At 43.0% G+C, this 26,676-nt stretch overlaps 1 protein-coding gene across 1 annotated transcript; it reads right to left on the bottom strand.

The window, feature by feature from the left end:
* Positions 1-15,230: 15,230 nt before the first annotated feature.
* Positions 15,231-16,401, bottom strand: LOC113024841 (putative nuclease HARBI1; the record flags this gene model as incomplete). The annotated part of the gene is made up of 4 exons (XM_026172206.1): positions 15,969-16,401; positions 15,780-15,892; positions 15,583-15,694; positions 15,231-15,502 (listed from the first exon to the last, which is right to left on the bottom strand). Coding segments are annotated over exons 1-4 (930 nt in total), but the record flags the coding sequence as incomplete, so codon positions are not given.
* Between the last annotated feature and the right edge of the window lie 10,275 nt (positions 16,402-26,676).

The following is a 26,676-nucleotide window of genomic DNA, read 5'->3' as shown; positions in this document are numbered from 1 at the left end:
GCTTAAGTGGGAAAATTGTGAAGGAGTCTGAAACACTGCAAAAAGAAACATATACAAAATCACACACACAAACAGAAAATGCATTAACCTTACAACTACGAGAGAGCTCATGAAGATTAGACAGCATGTTGAGCATGTGAGTCTGTTTATTAGTGTTAAAATAGTGTGAACACACTTAAACCCTGAAGTTGAGGAATGACTCAGGAAAGTTTCATGACAAGAGAGTGACATTTGTGAAAATGAAAAAGTGATTAAAAGCTTAAAGTAGTTTTAAAATAGTGAATTGGAAGTGCTCTTGTGTCGATTGAGCAAAACAAGTGATTACTCTAGGAAGAAAAGAAAAGAATTTAATAATGTGGTAAGATTTAAATATGTTTTTCTCTTGTCATGGTAACTTCTTGAGATATGACTCAGTATATAAATTAGCTGAAATGAGTGGTGAGAAAGAAGCTTCCTGTGTGGCTGGGTGTCAGAGGCTTTCAATGGAGGAAACATAGCAGAGACTGAGGAGGATTACTTGGTGAAATATATAATGGTAAAGTAACAGGATATTTAAATTAGGTGGTCAGGCCTTTTCAGAGGTGCAGAGTTGGACAAGAAATTTATAATTTAGTGATGACACATTGTTATAATGGGTTTATATGTTATGCTAAATCTAAGTATGTTAAAGTGCTTAAAGGGGAACATTATTGTGTGCAAATTGTGTGGCTTTTAACAAAATTTTCTGTGTATTTAGCAGGTGAAATTATGTCAGAAAATGAACAGAGGGAGTGAGTTTAAGTCTGATTTCAGACTATGTATGTCACGGACCCAGTTCCAGGGATTCGGGGTCCGTGAGCAGTGTGGACTACTATTGTAGTTATTATTATTATTATTATTATTATCATTATTGTGGTTGTTGTTATTATGGTTGTGTCTGCTGTCCTGTTTTTCCGTGTTGGTGTACTGTCAGGTGTTTAGGGGTGTGTGCTTGTGTATGTGAGGGTGCGGTCGTGGCAGGCACTTTTAGGCCTGGTGGGTGTGGCCCTGCCAGCTGACCGGTCCCACCCAGGAATCCACACACACCTGGCGCCGATCAAGCCTCGTCAGAGGAGCTTCAAAACAGTGTGGCTGAGAGCTCCTCAACGCTGGATCGTTGAGTGACTTCCCGTCAGTCTTAAGTGTATTGTGCAAGGTTAGTGCAAGTCTACTGTTAGGTTTTGTACTCACGGCTGCCTTTGGTATGCGTGTTTCCTCAGGAGGAATTGTGGCGACCAGGAGGCAGCACACGGAGAGTACACAGGGAACGGAGACAGAGCACGGAGCACGGGATAAAGGAGAAGACACGGAACGGGAGTTGGGATCGCACGGGGGGATTTATTGTTGTTCGGATTGTCACCACTGTAAATAAACACTGTTGCACTGTAGAGTCCTGCATTTTGGGTCCTCCTTTCCCCACATCCCCACGGTCTGCCAGCGAGACCGTGACAGAACGATCCAGCCATTATGGGCCCAGCGGACTCAAGGACCGTCTCACAGGAGGAATTGCTCGCCCAGCTCTGGAAATACTGTCGGAGCATTATCCAGGCAGCGGATCCACATCAGAGACACATGCAGGTCGTATTTTTTGATTCCTTCTTATCATCAATCACCTCATCTGTGAGCTTTTTGGACATTAAGAGACTAATTTCGATTATAACCACGCTGAGGGAAAGTTCCTGTTTTGAGCTGTTTGGTTTGGGCTGTCCGGGCGAGGAGGATATGGCAACCTCCCTGGGAGCCCTTGCTGCCTATTTCTTTTTTCATAGGCTGATAGCCTCCCCGCCGTCGCTTGCAGCTCGCTTGTTGGACCCTCCATTGCGGGGGAAACGTTTCACACGCCCTCTGCACCTCACCACATCTCCACTCACCTCTGCGGCACCTGCTGAGTCAGCAGACCAAGGACCGGCAGCTCAAACTCACACAGCTGCTCTCCTGTCCGGCCGGCTGGTGGAACCTCAGCCTGATACGCTGGCCCCGGCATCGTTAAAGAAGCGACGCTTGCGCCGCCGGCGTGCCTCACCGCAGTCAGACTCTAAAACTTTCCAACAGCCGGCTGTGGTGAGTCATATAGACAATTCATCTTCATTCACCTCATCTGTTTGTTCACGGGACTGTGTGAAAGCTAACCTCGTAGCACAGCCAGCTGCCCAGCCTGTAGCCGTAGCACAGCCAGCTGCCCAGCCTGTAGCCGTAGCACAGCCAGCTGCCCAGCCTGTAGCCGTAGCACAGCCAGCTGCCCAGCCTGTAGCCGTAGCACAGCCAGCTGCCCAGCCTGTAGCCGTAGCACAGCCAGTCCAGTCAGCCTCTCGTCTTCATCCTCAGTTGGAGGCTGATATGCCTGCTGGAACTACCCTGCCATTATGTCACCCGCCTGTTGTTTCTACATCGCTGTCCAGTCTACCACGAGTAGCTGCCGCACCATTATCACCTCCGCCCTTTGCAGCTACTTCTCCACCAGCGTCCCATCAGACTGCAGCGACTGCAGAACTCTCGACTTCACCATCCACATCACCCGCTCGACCGTCATCTTCGCCACCTGCAGCTTCCGCATCGCCATCTTCACCTCCGGATCAACGACCATCTATACCCGCGTCGCAGCCGGAGGAGCGGCTCAGCGAGCGGGAGGAGCCCGCGTCGCCAGCTGTGGAGCTCAGCGAGCCGGAGGAGCTCAGCATGCCCGAGCGGGAGCTCAGCGAGCGGGAGGAGCTCAGCGAGCGGGAGGAGCCCGCGTCGCCAGCTGTGGAGCTCAGCGAGCCGGAGGAGCTCAGCGAGCCGGAGGAGCTCAGCGAGCAGGAGCAGCTCAGCGAGCCGGAGGAGCTCAGCATGCCCGAGCAGGAGCTCAGCGAGCGGGAGGAGCCCGCGTCGCCAGCTGTGGAGCTCAGCGAGCCGGAGGAGCTCAGCATGCCCGAGCAGGAGCAGCTCAGCGAGCAGGAGCAGCTCAGCGAGCAGGAGCAGCTCAGCGAGCAGCTCAGCGAGCAGGAGCAGCTCAGCGAGCAGCTCAGCGAGCAGGAGCAGCTCAGCGAGCAGGAGCAGCTCAGCGAGCAGGAGCAGCTCAGCGAGCCGGAGGAGCTCAGCGAGCCGGAGGAGCTCAGCATGCCCGAGCGGGAGCTCAGCGAGCGGGAGGAGCCCGCGTCGCCAGCTGTGGAGCTCAGCATGCCCGAGCCGGAGGAGCTCGGCGAGCCACCAGCAGAGGAGCTCGGCGAGCCACCAGCAGAGGAGCTCGGCGAGCCGGAGGAGCTCGGCGAGCCGGTGGAGCTCGGCGAGCCACCAGCGGAGGGGCTCTCGCTGCCAGCCGCGGAGGGACCCGCTCAGCCGGAGGTCAGCGAACCGGAGGGACCTCCACGTCTAGCGCGGCCTCCACGCCATCCACGTCCAGTGGGTCCACGTCAGCGACCGGCGCGTCATAGACCATGTGCCACGCCTCGCTGTTGCTCACTGGAGCAGCGACGCCGCCACCGGATCCGTGGCAGGCCACCAGAACCGTTCCGCCGCCACCGGACCCGTGGCAGGCCGCCGGAGGAGCAGCGCCGCCGCCACCAGATCCGTGGCAGGCCACCAGAACCGTTCCGCCGCCACCGGACCCGTGGCAGGCCGCCGGAGGAGCAGCGCCGCCGCCACCGGATCCGTGGCAGGCCACCTGAAGCGTTCCGCTTCCATCATGGGGTTGGAGGTAGGCCGCCCGAACTGTTTTCCCACCACTGCCTGACCCGTAGCGAGTTTTGCCTGCTTGCGGTCCACTGGGTCGGCCGCAAGAACTGTTGTTCCCACCATGGCAGTGGTTGGACATTTGAACTGGGGTTTTGGGGCCCTCCGTCCGGGACCCCCCGCCGCCCGCCCGGGGTTGGTTGTACTGTGGTTTTTGTTTTGTTTTTGTTTTTGGGTCGTCGGGTGCCGACCCTTAGAGGGGGGGTACTGTCACGGACCCAGTTCCAGGGATTCGGGGTCCGTGAGCAGTGTGGACTACTATTGTAGTTATTATTATTATTATTATTATCATTATTGTGGTTGTTGTTATTATGGTTGTGTCTGCTGTCCTGTTTTTCCGTGTTGGTGTACTGTCAGGTGTTTAGGGGTGTGTGCTTGTGTATGTGAGGGTGCGGTCGTGGCAGGCACTTTTAGGCCTGGTGGGTGTGGCCCTGCCAGCTGACCGGTCCCACCCAGGAATCCACACACACCTGGCGCCGATCAAGCCTCGTCAGAGGAGCTTCAAAACAGTGTGGCTGAGAGCTCCTCGACGCTGGATCGTTGAGTGACTTCCCGTCAGTCTTAAGTGTATTGTGCAAGGTTAGTGCAAGTCTACTGTTAGGTTTTGTACTCACGGCTGCCTTTGGTATGCGTGTTTCCTCAGGAGGAATTGTGGCGACCAGGAGGCAGCACACGGAGAGTACACAGGGAACGGAGACAGAGCACGGAGCACGGGATAAAGGAGAAGACACGGAACGGGAGTTGGGATCGCACGGGGGGATTTATTGTTGTTCGGATTGTCACCACTGTAAATAAACACTGTTGCACTGTAGAGTCCTGCATTTTGGGTCCTCCTTTCCCCACATCCCCACGGTCTGCCAGCGAGACCGTGACAATGTAAGTATTAATTAAACCAAGAGTAGGGCAAAACTTTTGTGGCCCTGAAGTTCTAATCTCCATAACATATCGATAGATTAATAAGAATTTTTTTTTGTGTTTAAGATCTTTGGGTTTGTTGTTTGAGTGATGGGTTGATTGTGTCAGTTAGGTTTGTGTTGTTTTCTTATTTTAATAGAGGGAGTTTTAGTAAACTTGGACATGTCTAGAATTGGGCCCTTTAAAATTGTAACAGTGCACTTAGGGAAAACCTGTCAGGTGATTATGTGTCGTGTTTTGATGAGCTAATAATAATCAGCTCTCTTTTTTCTCATTTTTTGTAAGCAGGCCAGCAAGATTGAATTAACAGTGCTGAAAAAATTTTCGGGAGAGCAAATATAAGGTGACCTTTTCCAGATTACAACTTGCTGAGGAGAAGGCCGTCTGTAATATTTATGAGTCGCATAGGAGATTGCTAGACTTTTCATATAACATGCAGTTATAGAATAACAAACACTTGTTGAAGTGACCAAGGTTTTTTCCTTTAAAGCAGGAGCAAAGTAAGGAAAGCATATATATTTTGGTTAAGTCTGGTAAAGTATAATTAGAATGTACCATTACATTAAGAGGAGCAAAATGAAATCAAAATATGCTATATCAAGAACATGTTATAACACAGGAAATGTGAGTTTTAAAATGAAATTAGTGTTAACACACAGGTGTTGTTTCTAGGAAGGTTTGAATGGAGCCAGTGGTGTAAAAGATTTACAGTTTTTTTCAGTCGCTAACAAGCGTTTGTCCAAACAGTTGTCACATTTGCAAAACTCTAAACACAATTAGCACAGCATTGGTCTGTTGTGGCCATACCATTCACACATTTCATGTCGTGTTCACCCAATATGCAGTCAGTGAACACATTTCCACAATGCTTACATTTTCTTAACAGACAAGCTATACCTCCCAACAAAATTATGGACTGTTTCTGTAGTATCTACGAATGTTAACACACAACATCCCACAATAGCAAAAACAATATTCCAAACCTTAGATACAGTATAAAAACCTCTGCTTCTGCAATGATATCAGTACAAAAACAATATCAATATCAAAAATATATCTCAGCTGATAATAAACAAACAATTGAATAATTGACACACAGCTGATTTATGTTGGGTAAATTGGGCCAACCACAGCTTCTTCCATTCTGGCTTAGAGTCAGTGGGGTTTATAAGGCAAGACCTTGAGGAGTGATGTTTTTGGAAACAAAAAAAAGACAAACACTGTAATGTCTGGTCGAGGAAGAGTAGGAGCAAGGGGCCCAGGGAGAAGAGCAGGCCCAAGGAGAGGGCAAGGTAGAGGTGTAAGAATGCGTGGTGGTGGCATTCCAAGGGCAGCAAGAACAGTAGTCAGTGATGAAATTCGTGCCACTATCGTTGACCATGTAATCAACCATGGTCTTTCACTAAGAGAGGCTGGTGAAAGAGTGCAGCCCAATTTGAGGCGGTCAACGGTTGCCTCCATTATACGCATCTTTCAACAAACCAACAGGTAAGTATTGCATTTTACATGGATTGTTTCTATTCTCACTTGACATGTCAATATGGTCATACAGTAATGCATATGTTGAATTTTTTGTCTTTCTAAAGAATGCAACATCTTCCACCCTCTGGGGGAAGAGGAAAGCTCCTCAGTAATGATCAGGAGCTTGCCATTGTAGAAATGGTTACTGCAAATAATGCAATAAAACTGCGTGAAATTCAAACTAGAATTGTGGCGGACCATGAGATATTTGACAATATCGATAGAATCAGCCTCACAACCATTACGCGGACATTGTCCAAACACAGAGTGCTGATGAAGCAGCTCTACACTGTTCCCTTTGAGAGGAACAGTGAGAGGGTCAAGGAGCTATGACGACAATATGTCCAGGTACAGTGTATATTCAATCCAATGTCCAGTTCTATAAGCTTTGCACTTTGCAAGTAGGTAACCTACACAATACTAGGTTACAGTACAGTATGGTATACAGTAATAACATGACTTACATAAACTTTGTTTCAGAGAGTTATGGAATTGGAGGCCAACCATGCCCCTCATGAATCGATGAGGCAGGATTCAATCTGGCCAAAAGGCATCGACGTGGACGGAATGTAATTGGAAAAAGGGCCACAGTTGATGTGCCAGGACAGAGAGGGGCAAACATTACCATGTGTGCAGCAATTGCAAATGCAGGATTACTCCTTCACAGATGTCAGGTTGGACCCTATAATACAGAGCGCTTGCTTGCCTTTCTCAATGATCTCCACCAGTGCCTGGTTCCAGAGCAGGGTCAGGAGGGTGAAAACATGAGGACCTTTGTAATTACCTGGGACAATGTGGCTTTCCATCACTCGCAGGCAATAACAACATGGTTTGAAGTCCACCCAAGACTGGTAAGTCTCTTCCTTCCACCCTATTCACCTTTCCTCAACCCCATAGAGGAGTTCTTTTCTGCATGGAGGTGGAAGGTTTATGACCATCAGCCATATGACCAGATGTCCCTCCTTGAAGCCATGGATGCTGGCTCCAGGGACATCACAGTTGACGATTGCCAAGGGTGGATCCGACATACCATGCGGTTTTATCCCAGGTGCATCGACTTGGATAACATCAGATGTGATGTTGATGAAAACATGTGTCCTAACCCTGAAGATCGCAGGGATTAGATGCAAATTTTTTGCCTTTTTTTAGCCCCCCTCCCCCTCCCCCCCTTTTTATCTTGGCTTTTTGCTGTTGTTTTTTTGTTCAGAATGCTCTTGTGTGTTTCATGGATATTTTGTTCACTGTAAGCAATACTGTAAAACTTTCTCTGTCCTATCATACCGTGTTTCTACTGTACCTCCTGTAGTAAACAGTAAAGAAACAGAAACTTGTTTGCTTTTTACTGGAATGCTTTTGAATGTGAACATTACTGTACATGTGGACATACAGTTACCAACCAAGACATTTCTGGTGTCAAAATGGTGGATTGCATGTTTCGCATGCAAATACCTGTAAAACTGAATCATAAAGGTCTATGCAGCTTGTGTAATGTCAATAATAGCCAGTATTTTGAAACCTGGTGTACTTTGATTGACTGCATGTACCTTGTGAAGTGAAAACAAGTGTTATTCTTTGACAGACTAATTTCATTTTGAGTCAGATTTATAGTGTTTTTGTACAGTTAGTGTGTGCAGAGAAAGATGTGTTCTGTTTTGAAATGAAGAGTTAGTATATATTTAACAAAATGTATTTTTGAGAAGAAAATTATCCATTTGGCCAATTGTGTTTTGTAGGTGTGAGTCTGTGTTAAGAGTTTAGAAAAAGTATCTGAAGTATGGGTAGGCGCTTGTTAGCGATTGAAAAAAACTGTAACAGGATGATTAGACTGATTTTATTCCTAAACACAGGTTTGGAGGCCCGGAGCAAATATACCCTAGAGGAGAATTGCTGAGAGTTTTAGAGAAATAACGTGACAAAGCTTTTCCTGTCATTTTTATAAGGGGTGGTGAAGTATTTTCAGTATTTTCAGTTTTAGTAGCTGGCTTTAGCGTATTTGACACATGAGATGTGTCAAGAAGGGGTGATTTTGGGTTTAATTTGAAATAAGGGGCTTTATCAAGGGAGCTTGATAATTTAGCTATGATAAAACTTACTCATAAGTAATTGCTTTTATGCTTAAACTTAATTGATTAAAATGTTTGTTTTCTTTTTGATCTTTTAGTAGAATAAGCGGTTATGATGATTTTCTTCTAATCTATTGTGAAAGGTGTCAGGGTGTAAAAGGTCAATGAAGATGCTTGCAGAAACAGATAACATGTATTGTGACTTGTAGGTCAGAGTTAAGGTGCATTCTGCTTGGAAACTTTCGCACTTGCAGAAGCAAGAGTTTTGTGTACAGGATGTTGATAATCAGATAAGAGAGAAGAGAGCGAGCAACAGGAAGCACATGGAGGGGCGTGAAAGCGGAGCTTTAAGTGTGTTTTAAGGTGTTAAAAGGTTGATTACTGAGATGAGTAACATTGAAGAATATATATAAATAAAAGTGGCTGCCCTAGCTTCATTCAGCAAGAGCCCACAGCGAAGCACTCGCTGCATGTCACTGGAGAGGGGCATTAGGCGAACATCCTTTGGCAGATATTAGCTACTCACAAATGGCACCCTTACAAATTCCAGCTACTGCAGCATCTTAACGAGGATGACCCAGATCGGCGCACAGAATTTTCAGAATGGGCAAAACAAAAACTGGAACAGGACCCTCAGTTCACGCAGAAGATTTTGTTCAGTGATGAGGCAAACTTTTATGTGAATGGTGAAGTTAACAAACAAAATCAGCGCTATTGGTCTGACACTAACCCACATTGGATGAATCCCTCCATGACTGTTGGAACAACAAAAGTGATGGTTTGGTGTGGTATATGGGGCACAACGATAGTGGGTCCATCCTTCATCAATGGAAACCTCAAGGCCACTGGATATTTGAAATTGCTACATGATGATGTGTTTCCCTCTTTATGCACTGAAGCTGGCACGTTCCCTGAGTTCAAGATGTGGTGGTGCACCATCTTGCTGGAAGCAAGATGGTGCACCACCACATTATGGGTGCCAGGTCCGAGCATTCCTAGATGAACAGTTTCCTGGAAAGTGGATTGGTCATCCTGGGCCAGTTGAATGGCCCCCAAGGTCTCCCAATCTGACCCCCTTAGACTTTTATCTTTGGGGTCATCTGAAGGCAATTGTCTATGGTGTGAAGATACGAGATGTGCAGCACCTGAAACTATGGATACTGGATGCCTGTGTTGGCATTTCGCCTGCGGTGTTGCTATCAGTGTGTGAAGAGTAGGAGAAGGGGGTTGCATTGACAATCCAACACAATGGGCAGCACATTGAACACATTTTATAAGTGGTCAGAAACTTGTAAATAACTCATGAAAGAATAAAGTTACGTTGAAACCAAGCACACCATTGGTTTTCTTGTGACATTACCAATAAGTTTGGGGCAGCTGCTGCCTGTGTGCGCTGTTGGAGAAACGGAGCCAGCCATACTAAGGAGAGCTTAAGTTTGACCAGGTACCAAAGCAAATCATTCGTACCGTACAAATAATGTAAATATGACGGTGCATCACAAAAGATTGATATCAAACTGATCACTTGACCCATATTACGTTACTTGCTCTTCAAGTGAATCAACAAATGGCGAAATGAAAAGCCGAACAACAACAATGCTGTTTCTTTAGAGAGTCTTAGCTTACGTGTGTTTATTTCATATTTTCAGTTCTTACCCTCCCCGACTAAATCGGTTTCAGTTATGTACTGAAATATAAGAATGGACATTAGAGGCTTCTTTCAAAGAAAAAACTCAGGTAAATGTTATTTTATATATTATGCTTTGTATGTTGTTCAGTATATTTCTATGCAAAACAAGAGGGATTTCAGTACACAGCAGGATAGTCACATTTGTAACCAGATATTTACATACACTTTAGGGAGAAAACATAAAACATTTTTACTGTACAACATCAATTTAGAGTAAACTTTTGTTTTAGATACATATTGAAATATATTTTGAATTAGTTAAATGTCAGAATAAAGAGAGAGAGATCTGTCTATTTTTATCACTTTCATCAAAATTAGGAGTCCATGTACACTAAGTTTATTGTTAATTAATAAGAAACTCCAGACGATTCCATTCTGAGCTGAAGAAGCTTCTGATTGGTTAGTAGAGTCCATGTGAGTAAATTGGTGGCACAGCTGTGGATGCATATAAGGCAAAACACAGAGCCTGTTTTTTGAAATGGGAAAATCAAGAGATGTCAACCAAAACACCAGGAAAAGAACTGTGGAGCTCCATAAGTGTGGCTCAATTTTGAATACAATTTGGTGCCATTTACAATTAAGAAATACAGACAGTTTCTCTCTTTACTCTTAAAGTTAACAAATATGTTTTTTATATTTATCAATCTAAAAAAATAAACATTTAGTCTGATTTGATGTTACAATTTAAAAAAGTGTTTGTGTTTTTATCTGAAGAGTTTGTAAATATCTGTATATTTGATGATTGTCAGCACAAAGAGAGAGAGAGAGGAAGAGGGGAACAGAGAGGGAGAGAGAGGAGAATGAGGACAGAACAGAGATGAACAAGAGCAGGTGAGACACACATGTTAGTCAAATGGTCATTTGCCAAAAGTATCACCGTATCATAGGTCCTCATGTATCTCGTACCTAGTGTTTCTTTTTAGGTTTGTTATTTTTCAAATTCTACATTTATTAAGTTCTGCAGGCTTGTTCGCACAACAAGGCTAAATAATTATATAAACATTTCTCAATCTAAATAGTGGACTTTGGTAGAATTAAAAAATAAGTGTAGTGCAGGTCTGTGATGATTTTTAGTGCTAGTATCATCTAGCTCTGATTCTGGTTCTGTCTTGGTTAAGTCCTCAGTAGTCCTGATTTTGAACTGTTGTAGTCCTGTTTTAATTCTGCATCAGTTCTGGGTCTGGTTGAATTGGGGTTTAGTCCTCGTGTCTTGATACAGCCCCGACTTTGTTCTGCCTCGCTGCTTAATTAAAAAACTAGTTTAAGGTGTCCTGCACATGTGATATATATTTTTTAGTGATGTGCGGATCGATCCTGAAATATCGATTCCTCCGATACCAGTCATTTATGTTCTAGAATCGAATCTCACATTAAAATATCGATATTTTAGTAATTTATGGTAAATTTGTAGTTTATCATTAACAGGAACACAGTGGAAAGAAACTATAACATTCAGATTGCCTACATTCAAAGGAACTACTTCCTCTTCCGCCTTTCATAGTCATGTGTGAAATACGGCTGTATAAAAGTCTCGCAGCCCCTTGGCGTGCACACTCACAACAATGGCTGAGCGTAATTGGAGTCATATGCGGACGTATTTTACCTCCACAAACAGCTGAGACGTGGTTTGCAATACATGTGGCAAAAAAGTGAGGTGTTGTGGCCATACTTGCCAACCTTGAGACCTCAGAATCAGGGAGACATTCAAAATACATTTTACGTTAAATGTCACAGTTATTATTGGCCGGCCCGGAAACAGCGGGGGTGTCCAAATTCAAAGGCTGCTTCCACCTGAGGACCCGGCCTTCGCGGTCTAAAGAAAGCCGGGTAGTACCTCACGAGCTCCCTCGGTGGAGTGAAACTCTGCCGTCTGCTCCTTGCTATCTAAAATATAACCCGGGTGCTGACGTAAACTCTCGACCGTCTCACACTTTGTTTAATTCGTTTTCTGTTTGACGTTTATTCAGCTGTGTGAAAACCCCGGAGGAACCCTCCCGAGGGATTAATAAAGTTAAATTTAATTTAATCAAATCTAATAACTTTAATCTCAGCCAAACCGATTTACTCACAAACAAATAAAACACTGAAAAAGCCAAACAATAACATTTTGAAGTTATCAAAGTGACTTATATATCATGTTTAACCTGAGTAGTGAAAGCCCGCGGGGGTTTGAAAATGATGTGTCGATTGTCTCAGATATTTGAAGTTTACACAGCTACATTCTCACCTGAAAATATGTTAAAAGTTTTTTTGCAACCCAGAAAGAGAAATAAGAGTAATATTAAAACTAAGTAGCTGCCGCCATTGGTGGAAACTGGAATTGGCTGGGCCGCGCTATGAATTCTGCAACATGGTTTTTCAATTTTGTTGTCGGGGTGGAAAATCGGGAGAAATTCGGCAGAATGGTGGCTCCGGGAGATTTTCAGCAGGGTTGGCATGTATGGTTGTGGCAACATCACTAACCTTGTCAAACACCTCAGAGTAAATCATATCACAGAATATGAGGCGCGTATGTTGAGGCGAACTGAAGAGGAGGAGAGGGACAGGTGCTGCTAGGGCGAGACAGACGTCTCTCACAGAGTCCTTTAGTGCTGCAGGCAGGCAAGGTGTTCAAATAGTGCACAACTTCAGTTTTTTTATTTCTATGTGATGAACTCTGCATTATTAAGTGATAAGAACAAGTAATCTTATGTCCTGTAATCATTATGACGCTATAATTTGAGATACAATAAATAAAATAAGTTTTTGTACAAAGTATCGGTATCGGATCAGTATCGTCGATACCACCCTGAATATTACTTGGTATCAGATCGGAAAGGAAATCAGTGGTATCGCACATCACTAATATTTTTCCCTATATGAAGTCATTCTTTTTTGAACAAAACTCAAAACAGAGCCTATTAATCTTTCAGTCATTTCTACCCCCCCCCCCCCCCCCCCCCCCAAAAAAAATAAATAAATAAAAAATCCCACATGCATACTACCCTTTTGGGCTAAGCCCCGGGTGTTTCAAATGTCTGGCTCCGCCTCTGCCTGGGGTTGTGTGTTTTGTCTTCAGGGCCCTGTTTCAGGAAGCCGGTTTGGAAAACTCAGAGTGAAAAACGACACTCACGGTTGAGTAACCCCGAACTGTCCAACTCGGAATATTCCGTTTCAGAAAGGCTGATAACAATTAGTTCAGTCAACGCGGAGTTGCTTTAACCCCAAGTGAAGCGCGCGGACGAGGATACTGTGGGGATGAACAAAAAGTATTTGACCAGCATAATATAATCTGCAGTATGATCATTGCTTTAACAAAGTAACAGATAGCTTTAAGAAGGCCTTAAGATGCTTATGCACACAGTTATTATGTTTAGTAGAGGTTCTTGATTAAAACATTTATTTAGTAGAGGACATACACATAGTCTCAGTGAGCCTCTGGTCTGGTAAAAGGTCAGAAGTGCAACAGGTGAATTGAGAAAGAGCATGTGAGGTCGTGACACACACACATTAGTTAGATTTATTTATAGGAAAGAGTTTAGTCATGTCTGGCTGTAACTGCAAAAGTGTCTCGGTAAAAGAGGAACCGTTCCTTGTTGTCTCGGCAAGAAAGAGGAACAAGACAAGAACGGAAAGTACCAGCCATGAAAATAGAAGATGATCTTCTGGGTGAAAAGCCATTGTTGGTGTTGATCTGATCTATGTATAAAATGTATCTGTGACGCATGAAGGGGCGTCAGTAAATCAAACCCTGATGCTATAAAATATCTGTTCATGCTTTGATTGAGTCGAGGACTACTGGCTGTCGGCGTACAGAGTGTCTTCCCACACGTGTGTTCATTAAAATCATTGTTTGACCAAGAGCTTCTGGACCAAGAGTGGTTTGTACTCTCCTTCCTCAATTTTGAACCTTAACAATACATAAAGCCCTGATAAGCGGAGCACAGATTAAGCGAGTCACCATGGAGACGGAGGGAAAGAAGGCGCGGTCAATGTATTTTACAGCGCTTGAGGCCGAAATTCTGATGGCAGCATATGCCGATAACATGCAAATTCCACGGAAAAAAGTAACACAGCCACAGCTGCAAAAGCATGCATGGCAAAACATAGCCGACAGAGTCAATGCGTGAGTGTTAATATAAACATTGATCGAGGGATTTCCACCCATTTAACACGTTATTTTATTATATGTTATTTTATTTGTTATTTTATACATTTTATTTTGTGACGTGATGTGAGCGCAGGTGCAACCCAACAGGCCCCAAACGTTCCTGACAGCAAGTAAAAATGAAATATAAAAATATAGTCCAAACAGGTAAGGTGTAATTGTATTATGAGCCATAGTGCTTGGTCTGTTTGTCCCATGTAAATCAATTGCAGTTAGAGGCTACATTAATTTTCTTTCTGTAAGCACTTATTGAAATTATCTGAGCACATTACAAGTACATATTTGCTTACTCTGTATGCTCAAATGTGGCCCGTTATAGCCAACAGAAAAAAAGCGGAGGCCCGAAAATCAGGTGGGGGTCCTCCACCACCACCACTCACAGAGGCTGAGCAGTTGGCCCTCAGCCAAAACAGTGGGCGCCCTGTGGCCGAAGGCATCTCTGCCGGGACATCCTCTGAGGCAATAACCCCGCAAGACACAAGTGCCTACATAAGGGGTAAATTCAAAATAATACATGATGTGCATACATCCTTTCTTCACAGTCACCTTTGCAGTGCTACTCATTCATTTGATAAACTCTTTACCATAATGGATTATTTTGTAGTGAAGTTATTTTCCTACTGATTTTGCCTTCCCTCAGTCTTGGTTGTCTTTGAGAGCATAATGACAATGAAGTGTAAGGTGCTTGGTATGTTTGTTAATTGCCATTTGGTCCCTTGTAAGTTATAAGTGACCTGTATAAACCTCATATTCTATCAGTTGATGGTGATGGTGTACTGCATCTGGTGCAGCCTCCTGTTGAGCCAGACCAACATGCAGTTGTGAGTAATACTCCACAGATTATATGAGTTTACAGTAGAACAGCAATGTTGTCTATTTCTTTACTACAGGAAAATAATGAAGAAACATTGACAGCTGTTACAGAGGAGGAAGCAACAGAGACACTTTATGAGGTTTACATCTTTTAATACTTTGTGTACAGGAAATACAGGCGACCAATAAAGCCAGTTGAACAAAAAATCTGTTTATTCTTCTTTCAACATGTTGAGGTGATGGGTCAAAGGAAATGATTGTGACATATGGTGTCTCTGACTGCTCTTCCATCTTGTATGTCCGTGGGAGGGCCAGGATGTTCATGGTTTGGATCACTGCTGATGTTTGGTTCAGAAGGACAGTGTTCTCCTCTAATTGTGGCAATGTTGTGAAGAATCACACATGCCACAATAATGTCACATGCCCTTTCTGGGGTGACCCTGAGTCTTTGCAGGCACTGGAACCGGGCCTTAAGCATTCCGATAGTCATTTCAATTCTGGCTCTTGTCCTGCAATTAGCCAGATTATATCGCTGCTGTGGGCCCGGTTCAGGGTCAGGGTAAGGGGTAAGCAAATAGGGTAAACATGGATACCCCCTATCACCAAGCAAGTAGCCAGTGAACTCTCCTAAGACAGAAGGGTACACTTCAGTTCAAATGTCCCTGAAGCAATTGGTCTTTATATATTTTAAAGTATTCTCAACTCACCATGTCCAAATTTTGTGCTCAGTGTACATTCACGGAATATTTGTGAGTCATGGACAGAGCCTGGCCACTTGGCTTCCACATTTGTGATAATGTTGGCAGCATCACATATGATCTTCACAGTGCAGAGAACACAAATTAGCATCCATTACTATGATGAAATAATTTGTTAGTTTGAAATGCTACAGCGAACTATGTACCTGTACATTAATGCTGTGGAAAGACTTCCTGTTCACATAGTCTCCTTCATTTACTGAAGGAGCAATGATTGGAATGTGAGTGCCATCTGTACAGCCAATCACGCCTGGGAACCCTGAAAATAAATGTAAAATTTAAGTAGTAGTCCAAGTATCACCACATCATGAATTAAGTTTTGGTCATCCTGATACCTGCAATTTTGTGGCATCCCTCTTTGATAAATCTTGTGGGTCTATGACCGGGGAACACCACAGACGAGTACAGGAGACGTTTCAGTGCAACTGTAACATTCCTGACTGCCCGACAGACGGTAGCCTTGGAAACGTGCTCAGCGTCACTAATATTATACAGAAAGCTCCCGTTTGCAAGAAACCGAAGTGCAATACAAATAATATGCAATGAACTGAGAGCATGTCCGCGATGTATCACATGCGTAATATATGGCCTGAGGATGTTATCCAAATAAATTATAGATTGTGCTAAGAAACGGTAACGTTCGCACAGAAAATCATCAGGAAATGATAAAATGTCCAAACGCGCTCTGATCACTCTCTCCCGGCGGAGAGCTCTGCGGAGAATTTGGGCTTCACGATCTACTGGCTCTTCAAGGAAGTGGCAGGCCATGTCCGACACTTCCTACTGTCAGGTTTCCGACAAAGGGGCGGAGACAGTCAGGCTTAGTTGTAGTAAACCTGCTAGGGGGCAGGTTAGCTTCACGGAGTGTGTCGTCATAGTGACTCACTCAGGCTTCAGCTGAACTCGCTTTGTGAAACCGAAAACCCAGAGTTTTCGTTAACTCAGGGTATACTTACTCAGTTTTTCCACTAAACCGGCTTCCTGAAACAGGGCCCAGGGGCCCGTTCTTCGTACCTCGCTAAGTAGGTTAGCCGGATTAGATTGTTGACGATTTCGCGTGATCCTGGATCAGTCGGTTCCCCGAAGCTCATCCGGGACTTGCTGTCATAGCAACAGAGCCGTAAGCGTAAACCTGCTCCCGAGCAGGTTTACTTTATGTAAACAGGATTAGATCGCGGCCACGCAGGTATGTCCGCTTCATTTATACGAAAGCAACAGCGATATTTTTCCACTGTTTCACCATAAATAAATATTATCAATGTAACTAAAGATAATGCAGCACTTGATCCTTTTATTGATGTCACACAGATACATACAGGTCATTTCCTAAAAAAGGGAAATGTACTATTAACATTCTATTACATGTATGTGATTATTACAGATGTAATTCATATTTCAGAGTAGTAATTGTAAATTACTTCGTGTAATCAAGATGAGAGACCACGGCTATAAAAGCGAAGGTGGATTTGGGAAGCCTGTCGCAGCCATGTCCTGTCCGTATACGCGAGCCACCCATTGCGGAAGGTGCAAGATTGATAAGGAGAGTCCTCAGAATTCAGCGTATATTGCGGGACAGACAGGATCCTTTAGCTCAGCGCGACAGTGTGCTCATAGAGAGATATCGATATTCCCGTGAGGGTATTATTTACTTAACCAACTTGTTGACGAGGGGGTGCAGGACCACCACCTGTCTTTTTTTCCTCTGCCCTTTTCTTGGTTGCTGTTATGAACAAACTAACAGAGTATTACAGGCCAGTATTACCTTGCCAAGAGACGCAAAGCAATCTAAGAGATAAATATTACCATTCTGTAGAATACTCCTGTATTCCACTTTTACTTGTTCCCATGTTCTTGTGGGTCCTGTTGTGGCTCTAATGTGAAAGGGGATATAATATAACATATTATAATATAATATAATGCCATATGATATTGGACAATATAGTGTCATATGATAGATCTACCCTACCGCCTACTGGTGTTGGCCAGAGGGGCCGATGGCGCGATATGGCAGCCTGGCTACAACCGTAGCTGCCTCCACCAGTGTGTGAATGTGGGAGTGAATGAATAGTGGTATTGTAAAGCGCTTTGGGTGCCTTGGAAAGCGCTATATAAACCCAATCCATTATTATTATTATTATTAAATTACCTACGAGTTTGATTTGTCAGCAACTTTCTGCCAGCCCTCTCTCCTTGCTTTTGCAGCCTTTGCAGTGTTCTCTTGCGTTTTAATTAAACTCTGAAACTCCTGAAATCCCTCACTCATGAGTTCTTGCTCTGCTGCCGGAAAATACCGAGCACGCCCCTTGGACATTTTCGCCGACCAATCAGCGGGTTGCCGATCAATGTTTCTACTATCGATGCGTAGCCCCTTTTACGACACCCAGTGATGTCACATTCCTGCGTCCAGCTGTAGTAATCGTCAACAGCAGGTGTGTTCGGGGAACCGGATTAGCGAGCTCACGGTTAGCGCGATGATTTGATCTTGGATGTGTCATTTGATCTTGGATGTAGTAAGCGACGTACGAAGAACGGGCCCCAGGTCTCCATATCCGGATATGTAAAATAAAGATCATTTTTAAAGTAAAAGGACCATTTTGAGCCGTGTCTTTCTTGGCCCTAAAGAATCCAAAAGAACCGGAATTTAATACTCATCAGCGATCGTGGACTTCAAAGGAGGCGGTTTTGTTAAATAGTCTATCAGTACACATATGTACTGGTTTCCATTTAAAGTCATTTTGAATTTCCTAATCAAATCCATTCCAATTAGCTCAAATGGCTCGGTTACCTTTCAAACACATATACCTTTAACCAATTCCTTTTTAGCAATAGAAACTGTTTTTATTATGTCAAGAAAAAGCTACAGAAAGAATACACCTACAGTGTCTACCTGTACTTGTGTGTACTCCAGCTCCTTTTTAATTATGACGCTGCTGGCCTGGCATGCCACACACTGAGTCACCTGAAAGCAGGTGTGTCCAACTCCAGTCCTTGAGGGCTTCTGTCCTGCAGCTTTTAGATGCATGCCTACTCCAACACAGCTGAATCAAATGGTTGAATTACCTCTTCAGCATGCCATCAAGTTTGAAAAGGCCTGGTAACAAGTCGCTCATTTCATTCAGGTGTGTCGGAACAATAATGAATCTAAAAGCTGCAGGACAGTAGCTCCCGATGGCTGGAGTTGGACACCCCTGCCTCAAAGGATAGAAAAGTAAACGAACCAAAAGTCTTTTTAATTATTTTAATCCTGTAGACCTCATATACATTTCATATAAGAAAAAAATTAAAAGAAATTTGTAAGACATCAATAGCTAACCAGTTCACTTCATACCATAATATTTTAGACTTCAAGAATCACATATTGTAGTTCATTATGAAGTACACAGTATAGTTATTAGCCAATGCCCACATAATCTTAGAATACTACAGTAAAAAACCCCAGCATTTTTCTGTTTATTTGAAAGTGAAAACGTGAGTGTGGGAGCAGCTGTTATGTTGCTGACGCTTGTATTTGTAGCACTGCTCAATGAACAACACCCGTAAATGTGATGTCATGATATGAAATGGCTTTTTTCTGTTTCTTCTATTTCAGCTTTTTACAAAATATGTTTCTCTTTGTAGAAACATGAAAAGAAACAAAGCTTATCTTGTTGGTGTCACTAACAAAATCCCCAATTTAATTGTTCTAACCTAATTAAGTTAAAAACCACTGTAGACTTTTCACACTTATCCAGAACTATTTACAACATCATCACCTCTGGTAATGGTCATGATGGTGGTGACGCTGGTCACTTGGCAATAAGAAAAGACACCATACATGTTTTAGGACATACACTCAACAAAAATATAAACGCAACACCTTTGTTACTGCTCCCATTCCCCATGGGATGGACGTAGAGACCTAAAATTCATTCCAGATACACAATATAACCATCCCTCCCAAACAGTGGTCACAAATCAGTCCAAATGTGTGGTAGTGGGCACATCTGCCATATTGAGATAATCCATCCCACCTCACAGGTGTGCCACATCAGGATGCTGATCTGACATCATGAGTAGTGCACAGGTGTACCTCAGACTGCCCACAACAAAAGGCCACCCTGGAATGTGCAGTTTTGTCTCACAGCAAAATGCCACAGATGCCACAAGCAATGAGGGAGCGTGCAATTGGCATGCTGACAGCAGGAATGTCAACCAGATCTGTCGCCCGTGCATTGAATGTTCATTCCTCAACCATAAGCCGTCTCCACAGGCGTTTCAGAGAATATGGCAGCACATCCAACCGGCCTCACAACCGCAGACCTCGTGTAACCACACCAGCCCAGGACCTCCACATCCAGCAGGTTCACCTCCAAGATCGTCTGAGACCAGCCACCCAGACAGCTGCTGGAACAATTGGTTTGCACAACCAAACAATTTCTGCACAAACTGTCAGAAACCGTCTCAGGGACGCTCAACTGCATGCCCGTCGTCCTCATCGGGGTCTTGACCTGACTCCAGCTCGTCGCCGTAACAGACTTGTGTGGGCAAATGCTCACATCCGATGGCGTCTGGCACGTTGGAGAGGTGTGCGCTTCACGGATGAATCATGGTTCACATTGTTCAGGGCAGATGGCAGCTGAGAATGTCCCAGTTCTTGCATGGCCAGCATACTCACCGGAAATGTCACCCATTGAGCATGTTCGGGATGTGCTTGACCGGCGTATACGACAGCGTGTACCAGTTCCCACGAATATCCAACAACCTCACACAGCCATTGAAGTGGAGTGGACCAACATTCCACAGGCCACAATTGACAATCTGATAGACTCCATGCGACGATGTGTTGCACTGCATGAGGCAAATGGTGGTCACACCAGATACTGACCGGTTCTGGGTCCCCAGACCCCCAATAGCGCAAAAAACTGCACATTCCAGGGTGGCCTTTTGTTGTGGGCAGTCTGAGGTACACCTGTGCACTACTCATGATGTCAGATCAGCATCCTGATGTGGCACACCTGTGAGGTGGGATGGATTATCTCAATATGGCAGATGTGCCCACTACCACACATTTGGACTGATTTGTGACCACTGTTTGGGAGGGATGGTTATATTGTGTATCTGGAATGAATTTTAGGTCTCTACGTCCATCCCATGGGGAATGGGAGCAGTAACAAAGGTGTTGCGTTTATATTTTTGTTGAGTGTATATTATATAAGTCCCAAGAGACGTAATTAGGCTATGCCACTGCAGCGCACCACGTTGTATTGCGCTGCATTTAATGAAACTCCAATTAAAATCATGTGTCAAATACAGACAGCATAACAGTGACAGGCTAACAAGTACTCATCGACAAGTCAACAAACTCACCTTGAACCTCAAAGATCTTCACCTTTCAACCCTAAATTTTATTTTTGTGTTGTAGAAAACCCACTAGGAAAAGTTCAGTTGGTTTTACCATGGCTGGAAGTCCACTGGGCTGGTTGTCCATCGGGAACACTTCAAAGAACTTCTTCACTTATATAATGAGTCAGTTAAAGAGGCCAGATCCTCTTACTTCAATAATCTCATAAATCGTCATAAAAATAACCCAAGAATTCTATTTGATACTATCAATAGTATTGTTTCTCCTCCAACTCAGCATGCTGTGTTACTTTCTGACGAAGACTGCAGCACTTTCCTCAATTACTTTGTAAATAAGGTGATGGACTTGAGATCCAAAATCTCCTCAAGTGCCTCCCCTTATGAAGATGCCCCTTGTTGTCCCAGGTCATTTACTTCTTTTTCTCCAATCACACTCAATGACTTAATTGCAGTAATAGGTAAAATGAAATCCTCATCATGCTCCTTAGACCAGCATTGGTCCCACATTACTATCCATCATCAACAATTCACTGAGGCAAGGCTGTGTTCCGTCCTATTTTAAACATGCTGAGGTAACCCCTCTGTTAAAAAAACAGAATCTAGATCCTACCTCCCCTAGTAGTTATCGTCCTATTTCAAGATTGCCATTTATAAGTAAATTACTAGAAAAGATTGTAGAAAATCAGTTCAGGTCCTTACTATGCCGATTGCAGATTTTTGACCCTTTTCAGTCTGGCTTTCAAAAGCAGCACTCTATGGAGACCGCTCTCTTAAGGGTCAATAATGATCTACTAATGGCATCTGATGCAGGAAATTGTTCTGTGATCATTTTGCTAGATCTTAGCGCAGCCTTCGATACCATCGACCACAAAATCCTACTCAACAGGCTGAAGGCTCTGGCTGGTATATCTGGCACCGTCTTAGACTGGTTTTCTTCCAACTTATCAGACAGGACTTTTTCTGTTAGGACTGATAGGTTCTCCTCTAACACTGCTGCCCTAACCTGCGGGGTTCCACAGGGTTCAGTTTTGTGTCCATTATTATTTTCTTTTTATATGCTTCCTTTAAGCTGGCATTATTCAGTCTTTTAGTGACCTGTCTTATCATTTCTATGCCGATGACATTCAGCTGTATATGTCCTTTAAGCCTCATCAGCTGGATAGGCTGTCCACCCTAGTCCAGGCTTTAACTCAAATCTCTGATTGGCTTTGATAGGTTCGTAGCATAAACCTATTCGCTGGAACGTTAAGGACAACTTGCTACGCAGCAAAAAGCAAGACACAAGGCACCAAAGTTCTTCGTGTTACTCATGCATGAGGGAGACCTGCCCGGAGCCAAGTGTCGTTCCACCACTTGACCTCTGTCAGACTCTCAGCCAGGTTCCCCATAGCACTCCTTTTATTGTGGTTACATGAATATGCATAGGGTCATTAACATATAGCATCTTACATAGGTATACATGTGAACAAAGAATACTGTGTGTGTGTGTGTGTGTGTGTGTGTGTGTGTGTGTGTGTGTGTGTGTGTGGGGTCAGAGTGTGACCCCATAAACAACTTCCTTAACCTGCTGGTCTGGAAAATCCAACAGTTCATCTAAACAAAAAGCACTTAGACTAGAACAGACGTAGCTACGTTAATCCTACCATAAAACAATGAAGACAAGTTACGACCTCTCCCGTGCTCCCAGGATGTGGGTGTGCATTCTAGTGTGGAATACACACCAAGCCTTTGCAGCCTGCTAAAGATCACACAACCTATCACTACACAATTGATTATACACCTCTAAGCATATATGGTTAAATATTTCCTAATACAAATGACAATAATAAAATCTAAACCCATCAGGCTTTCTAACAATTACCTTGTTTTAAACATGAACAAGACAGAGACCATGATCATAGCTCCTCCTGATCTATATTCTAAAATCAGTCAGGTTCTTGCCCCTTTCTGTTCTTCTGCTAAGCCAAATATTCGAAATCTTGGAGTAATATTTGACTCTTCTTTGGGCCTTGACTCACACGTAAAGTCTCTGTCTCGTTCCTGTTTCTTTCATTTGAGGAATATTTCTAAACTGCGACATATGGTCTCCTTAGCTGAACTGGAAAAAATTGTCCATGCATTTGTGTCATCGCGTTTAGATTATTGTAATTCCCTGTTTACCAGCTTGGATAAATCATTTCTTTCTCGCCTCCAAGCTATACAAAACGCAGCAGCCAGACTACTAACTCGCTCTAGCAAGCAGCTCACATCACTCCTATTTTATGTTCTTTACATTGGCTCCCAATAGATTTTAGAATTCGTTTTAAAATTGTTGTTTTAACGTACAAAGCACTAAATGGCCAAGCCCCAGATTATTTATCCAAGCTTCTCACTAAATACACTACTGCTCGCCGTCTCCGCTCACAGACTCAGAGTTTGTTGGTTGATCCCAGAACACGTCTGAAGACGAAAGGGGACAGAGCCTTTCAGTCTGTGGCACCAAGGCTGTGGAACAGTCTACCTCTACAACTACGTTTGGTTGACTCTGTGGAATCCTTTAAAAAAACAGTTAAAAACTTTACTGTTTAAACAAGCTTTCTGTTGACCAATGTTTTTTTTACATTTTTATATTTTTAATTTACATTTAAACTCTATATTGTGAATATTGTGCATTTTGCTATTTATCGTACTGTTTATTTTAATCTCTGTGTGCAGCGCTTTGTGACTACCTGACTATGAAAAGTGCTTAATAAATAAACTTTACTTACTTACTTACTTACTTTTATAAGACACAATATGCACATACAGAGTGGGATCCATTACTCTGTAACTCTTTACTTACGCAGTGCTAATCGAAAGACTTTGGGCCTATCAGTTGAGCTGTAAACCAAACAACAGGATGCAGGCTGAAAGTAACTACACAATACAATTTTATTTAGTTCAAATGGTTTGTGTGCAAGACACAAGAACGGAAAACATTGAAAGTTACAAATGTATTGTGCATGAAACGGGAACTCACAGTGATAAAGCCGATGCGGCTGTGTTAGTTAATTTGTTACAATGTATTAATATAGTCCTTACTAATGGCACAGATGACATAGTCTGTGTTTATTTGCTGGTTTGTTAGTAGCGGTTCCTGAAAAGTAAATCTACCACACATCTGTTTGACCTCACCAGTTAATTTGCAACACTGGGGGCTTTGGGGCTCTCATAGTTAATAAATGATCATGATAATAGAATCACAATCACTGGATTCTTAGCAATTGCCATTCCGAGAAGTTCCATTTGTTTGTCAGTATGTCTGTTCATAAGTCTAGCATCCACACTTTTCAAGATGTTCAAATTTTGCCTGATCATGTGACCAATAACAGCTGGAGCTAATAATTTTGGTGGCAATAGGGTAAAGGTCACATCAAATTGGACAATCAGTAAAGACTTTATATTACCCATGGATCGTCCTCAGACTTCACAACATACCAGGCCTTGGAAAGAAAGAAAAAAAGGGAGCACGGAGATAGGTTAGCTAAGCATTTACCTTGACCTTAATTGTTAGTTCCCAAGGTCAGAGTTGACATTGAAAAAAAATTCACGAAATCATATCTAGTATATTTTATCATATGAAAGGGCAAAGAGACAGCTGTACAACACACTTTTTGTTTTTGTCAATACAATGGCCTAAAACTTCATAATGATGCCATAAAGTTTTGTAAAATCACACTACATAAATATATCATAAAATGTCAAGTTTTCAGATTTCAGCTAATTCTTCTCCAATCGTATAGGTAAAGATAATAAAATAGACCATTTTAGTATGCAATGCTTCAAGGTCGTAGGTTAAAAATCAGAGATCAGTGTGTTGTTATACAAGCAGGCTGATGTCAGCATATTGTAATAAAAGCATGCTGACATCTGCTGAATTCACAACCACATAGTGATGGGATTTCCAGCTCTTTTTAGAGAACCGGCTCTTTCGGCTTGGCTCACTAAAAAGAGCTGGCAAATTCTGTGTCTGCATTGGGTCCTTATTAATCACAGTGTTCATGTTCTAAAACAAGGCTTTGACAGTAACTTACCGAGGCTCCCTGTGCTCTGTGTTTGTAGTGATGTGTCGGTCGCGAACGAAATGGCTCTTAGAGCCGGATCTTTGACGTAAACGATGCGAGCCCGCTCCTTATCGCGAGCCGTGGGGTTTTTTTTCTTTCTCTCACCCTCTCTCTCGCACTTTTTTTCCGCTTCACTCCGCATGAGAGCCTTGTGTTTTGCGCTGGGAAGAGGGCGGTAGTAACACTCGCAGTAGCACAGGAACAGAGGGAGAGAGAGCCAGGGACAACAACGTCATATTAGAAAGGTATAGTAATCATCCACAACTATTTTCAGTTGCGGATGATAAAGGATTCAGAAAGTTTATTCATGCAGGTCCATATGACAGAGAATGTTCATCTTCTTTTTGTTTTCATTTTTTAATTTATATTTAATTGTGTTGTGGTTTGCAGTGTTTTGTGTTGTTTCACTTTAAATTTGTTTAAAAGGAAAAAGCTGAAAATTTAATTAGTTAAAAGTTGAACTGTGAATAGTTGGTTTTTGTATTATATGATGTATTTATTTTTATGTGGAGTGAATGAATAAAAGTATATTTATGGCGGCCCCTACAGACAAAGCATGTACAAACTTCAAAACACATATGAACTCTGAAGCACGTACAAACCCTGAAGCACGTGAAAACTCCAAAACACGTAAAAACTCCAAAGCATGTACAAAACACAACAGAAGTGCTCCAGGATGCTAGGGGGCAGTGTTGAGCTTTTGTTACCCAGTGGCTACACAAGCCAGCAAGAACCAACGACCAGATTTGGTGTGTGGTAGTAACAGGTAAATGAACTTTTTTTTTAAATTATTTGAATATATATGAGTGCTTGTGTATAAATACACAAACCATACACATATGCTTTCAATTGTGTAATTTAAGTGATTTAGGTAGCTCTGTTTTGGAAGTTCAATTAACGCTAGAAATGTGTTTTGGAGTTTGTACGTGCTTTGTCTCTAGGGGCCACCATAAATATTTACATATAAACATATATAAATAAAACCACTTTTTTTTACATTACTAATTCCTTTTGTGCATAATTTTATATTGCTGTTAATAATAAATTAATTAAAGCAACAAAAAAACCTGAAGAGCCGGTTCGGAGCCGAAAGAGCCAGCTCTTTTTAGTGAGCCAAGCCGAAAGAGCCGGTTCTCTAAAAAGAGCTGGAAATCCCATCACTATGTGGTTGTGAATTCAGCAGATGTCAGCATGCTTTTATTACAATATGCTGACATCAGCCTGCTTGTATAACAACACACTGATCTCTGATTTTTAACCTACGACCTTGAAGCATTGCATACTAAAATGGTCTATTTTATTATCTTTACCTATACGATTGGAGAAGAATTAGCTGAAATCTGAAAACTTGACATTTTATGATATATTTATGTAGTGTGATTTTACAAAACTTTATGGCATCATTATGAAGTTTTAGGCCATTGTATTGACAAAAACAAAAAGTGTGTTGTACAGCTGTCTCTTTGCCCTTTCATATGATAAAATATACTAGATATGATTTCGTGAATTTTTTTTCAATGTCAACTCTGACCTTGGGAACTAACAATTAAGGTCAAGGTAAATGCTTAGCTAACCTATCTCTGTGCTCCCTTTTTTTTCTTTCTTTCCAAGGCCTGGTATG

The sequence above is a fragment of the Astatotilapia calliptera genome, chromosome 6 (assembly GCF_900246225.1).
Source record: "Astatotilapia calliptera chromosome 6, fAstCal1.2, whole genome shotgun sequence".
NCBI classification, from domain to species: Eukaryota; Metazoa; Chordata; class Actinopteri; order Cichliformes; family Cichlidae; genus Astatotilapia; species Astatotilapia calliptera.
Note: the sequence above shows the minus strand (reverse complement) of the source record. Positions and strands in the feature narration are given on the sequence as shown.